Here is an 18,051-nt window from a genome sequence, read left to right as displayed (position 1 = left end):
GAGAGATGACCACCACCCCAGGTCCCTGGTGGAGGTCCCGGGTGGAGGTCCCTGGTGGAGGCCCCTGGTGGAGGTCCCTGGTGGAGGTACCTGGAGGAGGTCCCTGGTGGAGGTCCCTGGTGGAGGCCCCTGGTGGAGGTCCCTGGTGGAGGTCCCTGGTGGAGGCCCCTGGTGGAGGCCCCTGGTGGAGGCCCCTGGTGGAGGTACCTGGAGGAGGTCCCTGGTGGAGGCCCCTGGTGGAGGCCCCTGGTGGAGGTCCCTGGTGGAGGTACCTGGAGGAGGTCCCTGGTGGAGGTTCCTGGTGGAGGTCCCTGGTGGAGGCCCCTGGTGGAGGTCCCTGGTGGAGGCCCCTGGTGGAGGCCCCTGGTGGAGGCCCCTGGTGGAGGTACCAGGAGAAGGTCCCTGGTGGAGGTCCCTGGTGGAGGTCCCTGGTGGAGGCCCCTGGTGGAGGCCCCTGGTGGAGGCCCCTGGTGGAGGTCCCTGGTGGAGGTACCTGGAGGAGGTCCCTGGTGGAGGTCCCTGGTGGAGGCCCCTGGTGGAGGTCCCTGGTGGAGGCCCCTGGTGGAGGTCCCTGGTGGAGGCCCCTGGTGGAGGCCCCTGGTGGAGGTACCTGGAGGAGGTCCCTGGTGGAGGTCCCTGGTGGAGGTCCCTGGTGGAGGTCCCTGGTGGAGGCCCCTGGTGGAGGCCCCTGGTGGAGGCCCCTGGTGGAGGCCCCTGGTGGAGGTCCCTGGTGGAGGTCCCTGGTGGAGGTACCTGGAGGAGGTCCCTGGTGGAGGTCCCTGGTGGAGGTACCTGGAGGAGGTCCCTGGTGGAGGCCCCTGGTGGGGGTCCCTGGTGGAGGTACCTGGAGGAGGTCCCTGGTGGAGGTCCCTGGTGGAGGCCCCTGGTGGAGGTCCCTGGTGGAGGCCCCTGGTGGAGGTCCCTGGTGGAGGCCCCTGGTGGAGGCCCCTGGTGGAGGTACCTGGAGGAGGTCCCTGGTGGAGGTCCCTGGTGGAGGTCCCTGGTGGAGGTCCCTGGTGGAGGCCCCTGGTGGAGGCCCCTGGTGGAGGCCCCTGGTGGAGGCCCCTGGTGGAGGTCCCTGGTGGAGGTCCCTGGTGGAGGTACCTGGAGGAGGTCCCTGGTGGAGGTCCCTGGTGGAGGTACCTGGAGGAGGTCCCTGGTGGAGGCCCCTGGTGGGGGTCCCTGGTGGAGGTACCTGGAGGAGGTCCCTGGTGGAGGTCCCTGGTGGAGGCCCCTGGTGGAGGTCCCTGGTGGAGGTCCCTGGTGGAGGTCCCTGGTGGAGGTACCTGGAGGAGGTCCCAGGTGGAGGTCCCAGGTGGAGGTCCCTGGTGGAGGTCCCTGGTGGAGGTCCCTGGTGGAGGTCCCTGGTGGAGGTCCCTGGTGGAGGTACCTGGAGGAGGTCCCTGGTGGAGGTCCCTGGTGGAGGTACCTGGAGGAGGTCCCTGGTGGAGGTCCCTGGTGGAGGTACCTGGAGGAGGTCCCTGGTGGAGGTCCCTGGTGGAGGTCCCTGGTGGGGGTCCCAGGTGGAGGTCCCTGGTGGGGGTCCCAGGTGGAGGTCCCTGGTGGGGGGGTCACAGGCTGGCCATACTTCAAGGGACTAACCTTCATACTGACAACTCAATGGTCGCCACCTGACGCATCTTAGCCCTTCTGTTTTACCTATGACCCCAGGTCCCCACCACCCCAGGTCCCCACCACCCCAGGTCCCCACCACCCCAGGTCCCCACCACCCCAGGTCACCACCACCCCAGGTCACCACCACCCCAGGTCCCCACCACCCCTGGTCACCACCACCCCAGGTCCCCACCACCCCTGGTCCCCACCACCCCAGGTCCCCACCACCCCAGGTCCCCACCACCCCAGGTCACCACCACCCCAGGTCACAACCACCCCAGGTCACCAACACCCCAGGTCCCCACCACCCCAGGTCCCCTTCACCCCAGATCACCACCACCCCAGGTCCCCACCACCCCAGGTCACCACCACCCCAGGTCCCCACCACCCCAGGTCACCACCACCCCAGGTCACCACCACCCCAGGTCACCACCACCCCAGGTCCCCACCACCCCAGGTCCCCACCACCCCAGGTCACCACCACCCCAGGTCACCACCACCCCAGGTCACCACCACCCCAGGTCCCCATCACCCCAGGTCACCACCACCCCAGGTCCCACCACCCCAGGTCACCACCACCCTAGGTCACCACCACCCCAGGTCACCACCACCCCAGGTCCCCACCACCCCAGGTCACCACCACCTCAGGTCACCACCACCCCAGGTCACCAACACCCCAGGTCCCAACCACCCCAGGTCCCCATCACCCCAGGTCACCACCACCCCAGGTCCCCACCACCCCAGGTCACCACCACCCCAGGTTCCCACCACCCCAGGTCACCACCACCCCAGGTCACCACCACCCCAGGTCACCACCACCCCAGGTCCCCACCACCCCAGGTCACCACCACCCCAGGTCACCACCACCCCAGGTCCCCACCACCCCAGGTCCCCACCACCCCAGGTCACCACCACCCCAGGTCACCACCACCCCAGGTCCCCACCACCCCAGGTCCCCACCACCCCAGGTCACCACCACCCCAGGTCACCACCATCCCAGGTCACCACCACCCCAGGTCCCCATCACCCCAGGTCACCACTACCCCAGGTCCCCACCACCCCAGGTCACCACCACCCCAGGTCACCACCACCCCAGGTCCCCACCACCCCAGGTCACCACCACCCCAGGTCACCACCACCCCAGGTCACCACCACCCCAGGTCCCCACCACCCCAGGTCACCACCACCCCAGGTCACCACCACCCCAGGTCACCACCACCCCAGGTCCCCATCACCCCAGGTCCCCACCACCCCAGGTCACCACCACCCCAGGTTCCCACCACCCCAGGTCCCCACCACCCTAGGTCACCACCACCCCAGGTCACCACCATCCCAGGTCACCACCACCCCAGGTTCCCACCACCCAGGTCCCCACCACCCCAGGTCCCCACCACCCCAGGTCACCACCACCCCAGGTCACCACCACCCCAGGTCCCCACCACCCCAGATCACCACCACCCCAGGTCCCCACCACCCCAGGTCCCCACCACCCCAGGTCCCCACCACCCCAGGTCCCCACCACCCCAGGTCACCACCACCCCAGGTCCCCACCACACAAGGGCTGGTCGTCCCTCTCCACCACACAAGGGCTGGTCGTCCCTCTCCACCACACAAGGGCTGGTCGTCCCTCTCCACCACACAAGGGCTGGTCGTCCCTCTCCACCACACAAGGGCTGGTCGTCCCTCTCCACCACACAAGGGCTGGTCGTCCCTCACCACCACACAAGGGCTGGTCGTCCCTCTCCACCACACAAGGGCTGGTCGTCCCTCTCCACCACACAAGGGCTGGTCGTCCCTCTCCACCACACAAGGGCTGGTCGTCCCTCTCCACCACACAAGGGCTGGTCGTCCCTCTCCACCACACAAGGGCTGGTCGTCCCTCACCACCACACAAGGGCTGGTCGTCCCTCTCCACCACACAAGGGCTGGTCGTCCCTCTCCACCACACAAGGGCTGGTCGTCCCTCTCCACCACACAAGGGCTGGTCGTCCCTCTCCACCACACAAGAGCTGGTCGTCCCTCTCCACCACACAAGGGCTGGTCGTCCCTCTCCACCACACAAGGGCTGGTCGTCCCTCTCCACCACACAAGGGCTGGTCGTCCCTCTCCACCACACAAGGGCTGGTCGTCCCTCTCCACCACACAAGGGCTGGTCGTCCCTCTCCACCACACAAGGGCTGGTCGTCCCTCTCCACCACACAAGAGCTGGTCGTCCCTCACCACCACACAAGGGCTGGTCGTCCCTCTCCACCACACAAGGGCTGGTCGTCCCTCTCCACCACACAAGAGCTGGTCGTCCCTCTCCACCACACAAGGGCTGGTCGTCCCTCTCCACCACACAAGGGCTGGTCGTCCCTCTCCACCACACAAGAGCTGGTCGTCCCTCACCACCACACAAGGGCTGGTCGTCCCTCACCACCACACAAGGGCTGGTCGTCCCTCTCCACCACACAAGGGCTGGTCGTCCCTCTCCACCACACAAGAGCTGGTCGTCCCTCACCACCACACAAGGGCTGGTCGTCCCTCTCCACCACACAAGGGCTGGTCGTCCCTCACCACCACACAAGGGCTGGTCGTCCCTCACCACCACACAAGGGCTGGTCGTCCCTCTCCACCACACAAGGGCTGGTCGTCCCTCTCCACCACACAAGGGCTGGTCGTCCCTCACCACCACACAAGGGCTGGTCGTCCCTCACCACCACACAAGGGCTGGTCGTCCCTCACCACCACACAAGGGCTGGTCGTCCCTCACCACCACACAAGGGCTGGTCGTCCCTCACCACCACACAAGGGCTGGTCGTCCCTGAGGGGTCGACCCAACATTAGGGTGCCGCGCACGGTAGCGGGCCGGGCCCGGCCCTGCGCCTTGTAAGGCTCGGGATAATTTTGTCGTACAAAATGGTCGATAACTGTGGTACAAGATGGTCGTTAACTGTGGTTAACACAGTTTTTGTTATAAGGCGGCGGGGTGGTGTAGTCACCTAGTTGTACTGGCGGGGTTGCGCTCTTTGGTCCCGCCTCTCAACCGCCAATCAACTGGTGCACAGATTCCTGAGCCTACTGGGCTCATGTCAACATTTGAAACTGTGTATGGAGTCAGCCTCCACCACATCACTTCCTAGTGCATTCCATTTACTAACTACTCTGACATTGAAAAAGTTGTTTCTAATGTCTCTGTGGCTCATTTGGGTGCTCAGCTTCCATCTCTGTCCCCATGTGCGTGTGCCACCCGTGTTAAATGATCCATCTTGGTCTACCTTGTCAATTCTTCTGAGAATTTTGTATGTGGTGATCATGTCTCCCCGAGCTCTTCTGTTTTCCAGTGACGTAAGGTGCAGTTCAAACAGTCTTTTCCCGTAACTCATGCCTTTTAATGCTAGGATTAGCCTAGTGGCATACCTCTGAACTTTTTCCAGCTTCGTCTTGTGCTTGACAAGGTACGGGCTCCATGCTGGGGCCGCATACTTCAGTATTGGTCTTACATATGTGGTATACAAGTTTTGAAAGATTCCTTAACAGGTTTCTGAAGGCAGTTCTGATGTTAGACAGCTTAGCATACGCCGCTGATGTTATTCTTTTGATGTGAGCTTCAGGAGACAAGTTTGGCGAGATATCAACTCCTAGATCTTTCTCTCTGTCTTTTTCGTGAAGGACTTCTTCTCCAATTCGGTATCCAGTGCCTGGCCTTCTATTTCCTTTACCTAGATGCATTACCTTACATTATTTGGGTTGAACTTTAGTAGCCATTTGTTGGACCATTCCTTCAGTTTGTTTAGATCCTCTTGTAGCCTCATACTATCTTCCTCTGTCTTAATCCACCTCATGATTTTTGCATCATCAGCAAACATTGAGAGCAACGAGTCTATACCCTCTGGGAGATCATTTACATATATCAGAAACAGTATTGGACCAAAAACTGATCCCTGCGGGACTCCATTGGTGACGCCTCGCCACTCTGAGACCTCACCCCTCACAATGATTCGCTCTCTTTGAATCTGTTGCTTAGGTACTCCCTCATCCAGTGGAGTACCTTCCTTTTCACTCCCGCCTGCATCTCCAGCTTGTGTACTAGTCTCTTATGTGGCACTGTGTCAAAGGCTTTCTGGCAATCCAAAAATATGCAGTCTTCCCACCCCTCTCTTTCTTGCCTGATTTTTGTTGCCTGGTTGTAGAATTCCTTGAATTCTGTGAGTCATGATTTGCCATCCCTGAACCCCTGCTGATGTTGTGATACAAAGTTCTTCCGCTCCAGATGTTCCATTAGGTTTTTTTCGCACAATCTTCTCCATCAGTTTGTATGGTATGCAAGTTAGCGACACTGGCCTGTAGTTCAGTGCCTCCTGTCTATCCCCCTTCTTGAATATCGAGACTACGTTAGCCATCTTCATTAGCCGGCGGTTCACCCGTTACCAGTGACTTGTTATACACTATGGAGAGTGGCAGGCACAGAACTTCTGCTCCTTCCTTCAGTATCCAATGTGTGATTCCATCCGGGCCTAAAGTCTTTATCACTTTCAACTCCAGCAAATGCTTCCTCACCTCCCCACTGATACTCACAAACTTAACTAGTGGTGTTTGGTTAGACATGCTCTCTCGTATCAATGGGACTTCCCCATTGCTCTACAGTGAAGACCTCCTGGAATTTCTTATTGAGTTCCTCGCACACTTCCTTGTCCCTTGTAGTAACTTTGTCTGCCCCTATCCTCAGTTTCTTTACCTATTCCTTGAATGTTGTTTGTTTCTTGATGTGGCTGTGCAGCAATTTACGTTGAATCTTTGCCTTGCTTGCTATTTCATTTTCATATTGTCTTTTATATGTATGTGTTTGTTTGTGTATATTCACCTAGTTGTGTTCACTTAGTTGTGCTTGCGGGGGTTGAGCTCTGCTCTTTCGGCCCGTCTCTCAACTGTCAATCAATCAACCAGGAAGCAGCCCGTAACAGCTGTCTAACTCCCAGGTACCTATTTACTGCTAGGTAACAGGCACATCAGGGTGAAAGAAAGTCTGCCCATTTGTTTCTGCCATCACCGGGGATCGAACCCGAACCCTAGGATTACGTGTCCAGAGCGCTGTCCATTCAGTTATCATGCCCCATTGTGTGTGTGTGTGTGTGTGTGTGTGTGTGTGTGTGTGTGTGTGTGTGTGTGTGTGTGTGTGTGTGTGTGTGTGTGTGTGTGTGTGTGTGTGTGTCTGTGTATGTATGTGTGTGTGTGTGTCCAGACTTTTGAGAGTAAGGAATGTCTGGAGTACACGAAGAAGTAGTCGCAGGCGGCTCAATACACAGTTGAACTAATTACCTTATGGGTAATTAACAGACGGAATGCATTAGGCAGTGATGTGGTGGAGGCTGACTCCATACACAGATTCAAGTGTAGATATGATAGAGCCCGATAGGCTCAGGAATCTGTACACCTGTTGATTGACGGTTGAGAGGCGGGACCAAAGAGCCAGAGCTCAACCCCCGCAAACACAACTAGGTGAATACAACACGTGTCCACCACCACAACACGTGTCCACCACCACAACACGTGTCCACCACCACAACACGTGTCCACCACCACAACACGTGTCCACCACACAGGACCCTGGGAGTGACCCACATACCAACACCGTCACACACTGCCACACTAATCAGCACACTGTCCACTTTCACTGCTACTGTTCCCGCAGGTGGTGTGGGCGTGGCGGCCGTCTGTGGGGGTGGCTGCCTTCTGTGGGCGTGGCTGCCGTCTGTGGGCGTGGCTGCCGTCTGTGGGCGTGTTCTTTCACCCACACCTTCTCTTCCTCTCCCAACGTTACCACGTGTAAGTGGACGTGTTGTCAGGAGCAGCCACTTCTCTCCCGTCACATTTGGTGAGGTAAATAGCGGCCGACCGGTTGTCTTTCCGTTCACAGCTTAAAGGTCCCGGGTTCGACTCCTGCGCAAGACGAAGACGTTTAGCCACGTTTACTTTTACCTGTTGCACTGTTCACCTAGGAGTAACTAGGTCCCCGGGAGCTAGACAACTGTTGTGGGGTGCATGCTGGGAGAGAGTCATGGACATAGGCCTAAGGGGACCCTGATAACCCTTAACAGCCTTTTTGTCTTGATTTCCTGCTCAGGAAAAAATTATAGCTACTTTTCAACCAATTTGAAGCCTGAAAACGCTGTATTCACAATTAGTTCCCAGAGAGTAATTAACTGCTAGTCAAACTGTAGTTATAGCCTCACATGGATCAACACAATGGGTATTCGTTGGTAATCCACCCCTTCATCCACGTCATGTGAGGCGAATCCATAAATGGGGTAATTAGCTCGGATAATTTGGGATTGAACTCGGTACTGCAAACTACGAGACTGATTGTTGACTTTTTGCACGCTGAACATTACTACGAAATGCAAGATGTAATGTGGGGGCTTTTGGAGCTGGTATACAGCGTTGTCCAGTGTTACCAACACTACACTTCAGACAGAGCCGGATTTATTTCCTTCTATATAACACAGGTTGTAGTTGTGTGTTGTGGTAATGTTGGTCCACGTGTTGCTGCCCTAACCCTCTTGTTGTTATTATTTTCACCCACAGACGTGGCCACACATTTACAATACTAACCAGCATATATACATGTTCTTCTGTACTCACCTAATTGTATGCCCAAGCTTACCACCAAGTGCTGTCGAGATGTTGGGGAAATAGCCTCGGTTACTAATGTCTTTTGTACAGTCACAGTTGGTCGAGTGGTTAAGGAACCGGGCACGCCATGGTGTATAGTGCTTCTGGGTTCGAATCCTTCTGGGATGTGGAGTTTTCAGTTGCAAATATATATATATATATATATATATATATATATATATATATATATATATATATATATATATATATATATATATATATATATATATATATATATATTTTTCTTATGGATATAGATTGATGAATGAGTTAAGATGAGGGTTTGATGCCAAGGGTCGAAGGTGAGCAGAGTGGCGCAGTGGAAGCGTGCTGGGCCCATAACCCAGAGGTCCGTGGATCGAAACCACGCTCTGCTACGAGAACTTTTATTAATTTATTTTATTATGATACTTCATTGTATAATTTTGTTTCCTGTTTCTGGTATGGATATATGGTTGTGGATATTCTTTCCAATCGTTTTCTGTTACAGCTCTGGCTCCTGGGTCCCGCCTCTCAACTGTCAATCAACTGATGAGTAGGCTCTGTCATATCTACATCTGAAACTGTGTTAGTAGTCAGCCTCCGCCACATCACTGCCTAGTGCATTCCATTTACTAACTACTCTGACACTGACAAAGTTCTTTCTAACGTCTCTGTGGCTCATTTGGGTACTCAGCCTCCACCTGTGTCCCCTTGTGCGTGTGCCACCCGTGTTAAAGTTTCACTTGATCTAACTTCTCAATTCTTCTGAGAATTTAGTCTGTCATATTTAATATATTCATTTTTGTTTCCATATGTTTATGGAAAGAGTGATGCAAATAAATTATAACAAAATGTATCCAAAAATCACATTGTAGCAGAGCGTGGTTTCGATCCACGGACCTCTGGGTTATGGGCCCAGCACGCTTCCACTGCGCCACTCTGCTCCTTCACACTCATTACACCCTCACCCGCAGGTTAAGACTGTCTCCATCGTTGGTCACTGCTGCTCGCTGGCGTGTTGACTGCTGGTAAACTAGCACGGGGGACTGGGAGGGGGCTCTAGATGGCGGTAGACTGAGTGTAGGTAGACCTTGACGGCGGTAGACTGAGTGCAGGTAGACATTGACGGCGGTAGACTGAGTGCAGGTAGACATTGACGGCGGTAGACTGAGTGCAGGTAGACATTGACGGCGGTAGACTGAGTGCAGGTAGACATTGACGGCGGTAGACTGAGTGCAGGTAGACTTTGACGGCGATAGACTCAGTGCAGGTAGACTTTCACGGCGGTAGACTCAATGCAGGTAGACCTTGACGGGGTAGATTGAGTGCAGTAGACCTTGACGACGGTAGACTCAGTGCAGGTAGACCTTGACGGCGGTAGACTGAGTGCAGGTGTATACTATGGATACCCAAACTCATTTATTGGGAGGCAGACTTGATTATGTAATTGGTAGAAACCTTGTCCAAGATAGGATGGAATGTTCGTTGGTAAATCACTTAGTTAGTGATCACTATGCAGTTTCTGCTTCCTATGAGGTACAGTGTGATGCACCTAATAGACATCAGAGACGAAAAATGAATATTCCATATGGCTTGCATGACCACTTTATTAATTGTATATCAAAATGGTACCAAGATTACACAATAACGAATATACAAGCCTTCTCCAGAGATCTCGTTGATACCATTACTACGACACATTTTTTTTGTTTTTATTTTTTTTTTACATGCATAGCATGCAAATTAAATACAATAAAAAACAATACAAGAACATAGTAAACATAAGAAAACAAGAAACCAGCGGCCAGAGGAGCCGACAGCACAGTACAACATGTTACAAACACGGCAAATGCACGAGAAATGTAGCATACACCAAGACGCAAAAAACAAAACAATGGCAAACAAGCAAGCACAGTAACAGTACAAAACAATGTCAAACAAGCAAGCACAGTAACAGTACAAAACAATGTCAAACAAGCAAGCACAGTAACAGTACAAAACAATGTCAAACAAGCAAGCACAGTAACAGTACAAAACAATGTCAAACAAGCAAGCACAGTAACAGTACAAAACAATGTCAAACAAGCAAGCACAGTAACAGTACAAAACAATGTCAAACAAGCAAGCACAGTAACAGTACAAAACAATGTCAAACAAGCAAGCACAGTAACAGTACAAAACAAAACATCACAAAACAAATCAAACATCAAGAGTAACAATATAAAATATAACAAGAAAATCCCAATATACAACAAAACAAAAAAAAATAACAAACAAGTACAACATATAATGCAAGCAGACAACACCAGTGCAAATGTACATCGCAGAAACAAGACATAAATAAAATCACTCACACCACCACACCAACTGCCTCGCAACTAACAAAGGAAGACGCCCAAAATAAACAATAACAACAAACTAGCACTCCATGCAAGCAAGAAATAAAACATAGTAACATATACAACAAACAAACAAGCACTGGCCTGAAGGACCGGGAACAAAAACACAACATAAAGGACATCATGAAAATAGATACAAGAAAAACGCACAACATACAACAAGCCAAAAATAAAAACAAAATACAATAATAAAAACAAATAAAAATAAAAATAAAAATAAACACAAACAAAAAACAACACAATCTAGCAATGCATAAGTAGAACACACATGGCACAGTAACAATACAAAAGCAAATACAGGAATAAAAACGCCCTCACCAAAACACCTGCCTCACAACAAATAAGGGATAGGCACGGGTACAAAAGACAATACCCTGGAAACACAAACCGAAACTGTCTCTATTTTCCGCTTGTTACAACTTGTAATAAAGTTGTTACATCTTGGCTTAACGTGTTTATGACGTATTAGAACGTTGTTACAACTTGCTATATTGGTTGTTATAACTGGTTAGGAGGTGTTAAAACTTGTTCCAACGTTGTACCAACGTCGTAGTTTCGGTGTGTGTTTGGCGGGTAGGGCAAACAAAAGGCCATAAGGGCACACAACTCTACAGTAACATTGAATCACCTGACATATTTCCCCGTGAACAAGACCCGGGGGAACCGCGCAGGGAAGGAACAGAAGGCACACCAGAGAGACAGCATCAGCGCCAGCAGGCACATGAACCTCCGCCACCACCACCCGCAGAGACAACGACGCATCCGGATCCACGCCGTCAACACCTGAAGACCCATAGTCACTGAAGTCCCCAACATCGGCCCAGGCAGTAGACTAACGCCTGGAACGTTTGGGCTCCGGCTGGAAATCGTCAGAGCCAGAAGCGGACCCAGATACATGGGCACCACTAGCCGGACGAACCGACGCCCGATGCAGAACGGCAGCAGCCGTTCCACAGGGGGGAACTGGACCACACACAGCAGGAGGCTCCGCAGCCACCCCAGCACCCAGCACAGGAGGGACCCGAGGTGAGGCTGCAGGGCCAGGTCCAGCAGCCAAAGACGAGGAAGCAGATGACGACGCCCCACAGGGAGTACCAGGAAGACCCACGGGAGCAGAAGGGCCAGAGACAGGAGCAGGAGTAACATCCGACGGCACCGCAACATCCGGAGGAGGGCCGGCGACAACCGGGGGAACAACGGGCGATGCTGGGGGATCCTCAGCAGCAAACGGGTTGCTCACCTCCTCACCCCCGGGAGTCCTCCTCCAGAGGGAACGGCGGGAAATCCTCTTCACGGAACAAATTCACGGGAGCGACCGGATCAGCAGTACACCCGGCAGCCTGATGCCCCAACAAGCCACACCAGAAACAAGTACGGGGTTGTCGGACATAAAACACCCGCACGTAGTACCCTAACAGCCGGACAGATGACGGAATGTCCGACCTCAGTCGCATCCCGAGGGTCCGAATGTTGGTCTTCACACCCGAATACGTTCCAGACGATAGCGAGTTCATCCGCACATTGATGACGGAGCCGTACCTCTGGAAGGAACGCTGGAGGAGAGTCTCAGGAAACTCCATAGGGGCGCCATGGACACTTACATATGTCACAGCACCACTACGGTCCGAAATGGTTACAGACCCGGTGCCGTCCTGCAGCTGTAAAGTACGCCCCTCGTACCTCAGGAGAAAATCACGATACACTGCCTCACCCACAAACTTGATGATGACACGGCGAGCAGTGACCAGCTCGACACCATATACGTACTGGACCGGGACCCTGTGCATGTCACTCAAGACAAAGTCCACAAGCGGGTAACCTGCACGGCCAGTAAACTCCAAACCTATGGACCTATGGAGTTTATCCTCACGACAGCTGGAATAGGGCTGCCCATCGCAAACACGCCACGTCCCTACCACCAGGAACAGCAGGGAGGGTAGAGACACCCACACCCCCTGCCGGCGAAAACGGCAACTACCCCAAAACTGCCGGAGCAGGCAAACGACACGTCTACACCGCATGGCAGCTCAGGTGACAAAGCTTATTAGTTGTTTTCAAAATGGTATCAAGATTACACAATAACGAATATACAAGCCTTCTCCAGAGATCTCGTTGATACAATTACTACCTACTACGACACATGGGTGTGTTGGGGAACAAGCCGTAAGCCTAGTAGAAGTGGGCAACACCTACCACCACCCAAGTGGGTCCTTGACACCGTATTTGTTAAAGAACATGAACGAGTAAAGTAACTTGGAGATACATACAAACGAACCAAAGCACAAGGTGACTTACATGCATTTCTTGTCGTAAATTGAGAGGCGAGAGACATGAGCAACATTATATGTAATAAACATTGGGAAGAGTTCCTACAAAGTATAAATGAGCAGCCCAACCAAACCACTGCACCACAGCCCACTAGAGCAATCAAACGTTCTCCTTGATCAATGGGCACTAACATCAAGCTACGATTCACTCCCAATTAACATACAGCACAAACTTAATGACACACGCCCCAACAGACAACGAACCATCAATCTTGCCTGTACAGCTATCGACGTGTCAGACCTTAATGATGTAACTGAATTGGAATTAAATCATGCACTAAAGGTGGGCAAATCAACTGCTCCTGGAGAGGACGGTATTAATTGCAGTTTACTGAGATTAGTCTCACAAGTACCAGGTAATCCACTTTTAGTGTTGTACAGAATGAGTTTACGTGAAGGAGTATTACCTGATGTTTGGACATAGAGTGTCATTGTTTCCATCCCCAAACCACACTCAGATAATTATAGACCCATATCTCTAACATCGTGTGTTAACGAACACACAATGTTGAACATTATATTGTAGAATGTCCCATATTGACTGACTTTCGCCCTCTTGGGCAAGGTATGCTGAACTCAGAAAACTACTATATGAGTACTGGAAAACTTGATGATATATTGGACTTGTACCCAAGAATGACCATGTAATGCATCAATTATACAATGTATGTATGAGATGTAACTATATAACCTGAGCTTGTAAAAGCATCTTAATCACCTTCAGTGGTTAAGTGCTTAATTGCACACTAGTTTCTCTATCAGCTATCTCACCTTGTCAGAGTAAAAGAGACAAATGTATGTGTGTGTATATATGTATATGCATGTATATGTGTGTGTATGTATATGTATATGTATAAAGAATATGTGAAAGTTGATCACATTTACATTTCACCTTTCTAAATGTACATTAATGACACTATGTAAAAGACACATCGAACACTATGTAGGGCATACGTAAATCTGTGTATCTATGTATTTACGTATGTAGGTTAGCTTAGCATTTTAAGAGCACTATAAAATCACCTTCTGTGGTTAATCAACCACAGAAGGTGGTTGATTAACCACAATAAATCCAATATTGACCTCAATAATATTGAGGTCAATAAATCCATGAACTATATGTTTAACACATCTCTCACCATGTCCATAGAGGACAGAAGAAAATGTATAACTGCTGGTTAGCATTGTAAATGTGTGGCCACGTCTGTGGTAGAAAATAATATAAAAAAACACCACAACCACAACCACCACCATCACAGCCACAACCATCACAACCACTACCACCACCACCACCACCACCACTACCACCACCACCATAACCACCACCACAACCATCACAACCACAACCACCACCATCACAGCCACAACCATCACAACCACTACCACCACCACCACCACCACCACTACCACCACCACCATAACCACCACCACAACCATCACAACCACAACCACCACCATCACAGCCACAACCATCACAACCACTACCACCACCACCACCACCACCACTACCACCACCACCATAACCACCACCACAACCATCACAACCACAACCACCACCATCACAGCCACAACCATCACAACCACTACCACCACCACCACCACCACCACTACCACCACCACCATAACCACCACCACAACCATCACAACCACAACCACCACCATCACAGCCACAACCATCACAACCACTACCACCACCACCACCACCACCACTACCACCACCACCATAACCACCACCACAACCATCACAACCACAACCACCACCATCACAGCCACAACCATCACAACCACTACCACCACCACCACCACCACCACTACCACCACCACCATAACCACCACCACAACCATCACAACCACAACCACCACCATCACAGCCACAACCATCACAACCACTACCACCACCACCACCACGACAACCACAACCACCACCACTACCACCACACCACCACTACCACCACCACCATAACCACCACCACAACCATCACAACCACAACCACCACCATCACAGCCACAACCATCACAACCACTAACACCACCACCACCACGACAACCACAACCACCACCACTACCACCACACCACCACTACCACCACCACCATAACCACCACCACAACCATCACAACCACAACCACCACCATCACAGCCACAACCATCACAACCACTACCACCACCACCACCACGACAACCACAACCACCACAACCACAACCACCACCATCACAGCCACAACCATCACAACCACTACCACCACCACCACCACCACCACTACCACCACCACCATAACCACCACCACAACCATCACAACCACAACCACCACCATCACAGCCACAACCATCACAACCACTACCACCACCACCACCACCACCACTACCACCACCACCATAACCACCACCACAACCATCACAACCACAACCACCACCATCACAGCCACAACCATCACAACCACTACCACCACCACCACCACGACAACCACAACCACCACCACTACCACCACACCACCACTACCACCACCACCATAACCACCACCACAACCATCACAACCACAACCACCACCATCACAGCCACAACCATCACAACCACTAACACCACCACCACCACGACAACCACAACCACCACCACTACCACCACACCACCACTACCACCACCACCATAACCACCACCACAACCATCACAACCACAACCACCACCATCACAGCCACAACCATCACAACCACTACCACCACCACCACCACGACAACCACAACCACCACAACCACAACCACCACCATCACAGCCACAACCATCACAACCACTACCACCACCACCACCACGACAACCACAACCACCACAACCACAACCACCACCATCACAGCCACAACCATCACAACCACTACCACCACCACCACCACGACAACCACAACCACCACAACCACAACCACCACCATCACAGCCACAACCATCACAACCACTACCACCACCACCACCACGACAACCACAACCACCACAACCACAACCACACCACCACTACCACCACCACCATAACCACCACCACAACCATCACAACCACAACCACCACCATCACAGCCACAACCATCACAACCACTACCACCACCACCACCACGACAACCACAACCACCACAACCACAACCACCACCATCACAGCCACAACCATCACAACCACTACCACCACCACCACCACGACAACCACAACCACCACAACCACAACCACCACCATCACAGCCACAACCATCACAACCACTACCACCACCACCACCACGACAACCACAACCATCACAACCACAACCACCACCATCACAGCCACAACCATCACAACCACTACCACCACCACCACCACGACAACCACAACCACCACAACCACAACCACCACCATCACAGCCACAACCATCACAACCACTACCACCACCACCACCACGACAACCACAACCACCACAACCACAACCACCACCATCACAGCCACAACCATCACAACCACTACCACCACCACCACCACGACAACCACAACCACCACAACCACAACCACCACCATCACAGCCACAACCATCACAACCACTACCACCACCACCACCACGACAACCACAACCACCACAACCACAACCACCACCATCACAGCCACAACCATCACAACCACTACCACCACCACCACCACGACAACCACAACCACCACAACCACAACCACCACCATCACAGCCACAACCATCACAACCACTACCACCACCACCACCACGACAACCACAACCACCACAACCACAACCACCACCATCACAGCCACAACCATCACAACCACTACCACCACCACCACCACGACAACCACAACCACCACAACCACAACCACCACCATCACAGCCACAACCATCACAACCACTACCACCACCACCACCACGACAACCACAACCACCACAACCACAACCACCACCATCACAGCCACAACCATCACAACCACTACCACCACCACCACCACGACAACCACAACCACCACAACCACAACCACCACCATCACAGCCACAACCATCACAACCACTACCACCATCACCACCACGACAACCACAACCACCACAACCACAACCACCACCATCACAGCCACAACCATCACAACCACTACCACCACCACCACCACGACAACCACAACCACCACAACCACAACCACCACCATCACAGCCACAACCATCACAACCACTACCACCACCACCACCACGACAACCACAACCACCACAACCACAACCACCACCATCACAGCCACAACCATCACAACCACTACCACCACCACCACGACAACCACCACCACCACACCACCACTACCACCACCACCATAACCACCACCACAACCACCACCACAACCATCACAACCACAACTACTACCGCCCCCACCTCCACAACCACAACAATCACCATCACCACCACCACTATCACAACCACCACCACCACCACATTTCACCACCACAACCACAACTCTGCCACTACTCCATAATTACAGCCAGGCTCACTCTTGGCTTTTGTTTTCCAGTGATGCTGTTCCATTGTTGTGCCTGGTGGCCCTGGAGCCCGCCCCCCCCTCCCTTGCTCCACCCCTCCCACGCTGGCCCCACCCCCACACACCCCTCGACACCCACCCCCACACACCCCTCCACACCCACCCCCTACACACCCCTCCACACCCACCCCCCACACACCCCTCCACACACACCCCTCCACACCCACCCCCACACACCCCTCCACACCCACCCCCCACACACCCCTCCACACACACCCCTCCACACCCACCCCCACACACCCCTACACACCCACCCCCACACACCCACTCCCACACACCCCTCCACACCCACTCCCACACACCCCTCCACACCCACCCTGGGGAACACACACTATTAGTGTACCAGAACACAGGAACACACCAACAACTGAAGGGCCAGTACACAGCCCACCGTCTCCCTCCACACGCAGGGGAAGGAGAGAGAGCGATAAAAGAGGTCCATAGCGAACTAGAGGTTGGGAAGGGCAATTACAGAGCACATGAGGACTGTCTAAACTGACTTGTGAGGAGGACGGTAAGTTGGTGACTTGGAGTTGATGACTCCTCCCCCCCCCCC

General features: G+C 53.0%; 1 protein-coding gene and 2 non-coding genes across 3 annotated transcripts in view; 2 read left to right on the top strand and 1 right to left on the bottom strand.

Annotated features, from left to right (window-relative positions):
• LOC138350190 (cysteine-rich, acidic integral membrane protein-like) overlaps positions 1 to 11,789 on the top strand; it is a 38,317-nt gene extending 26,528 nt beyond the window's left edge. The window contains exons 3-4 of the mRNA XM_069300534.1: positions 7,286 to 7,473; positions 11,556 to 11,789. Coding sequence (XP_069156635.1) covers positions 7,286 to 7,473; positions 11,556 to 11,789 — 422 coding nt within the window. The remainder of the gene's footprint in view (positions 1 to 7,285; positions 7,474 to 11,555) is intronic.
• TRNAM-CAU (transfer RNA methionine (anticodon CAU)) lies at positions 8,571 to 8,642 on the top strand. Its single transcript has one exon. It is a non-coding gene; the product is annotated as a tRNA-Met (tRNA).
• Positions 9,120 to 9,191, bottom strand: TRNAM-CAU (transfer RNA methionine (anticodon CAU)). Its single transcript has one exon. It is a non-coding gene; the product is annotated as a tRNA-Met (tRNA).
• Positions 11,790 to 18,051: the final 6,262 nt, after the last annotated feature.

This window comes from Procambarus clarkii, chromosome 44 (assembly GCF_040958095.1).
Source record: "Procambarus clarkii isolate CNS0578487 chromosome 44, FALCON_Pclarkii_2.0, whole genome shotgun sequence".
NCBI lineage: Eukaryota > Metazoa > Arthropoda > Malacostraca > Decapoda > Cambaridae > Procambarus > Procambarus clarkii.
The sequence above is the reverse complement of the archived record's forward strand: the minus strand, read 5'-3'. Positions and strand labels throughout refer to the sequence as shown.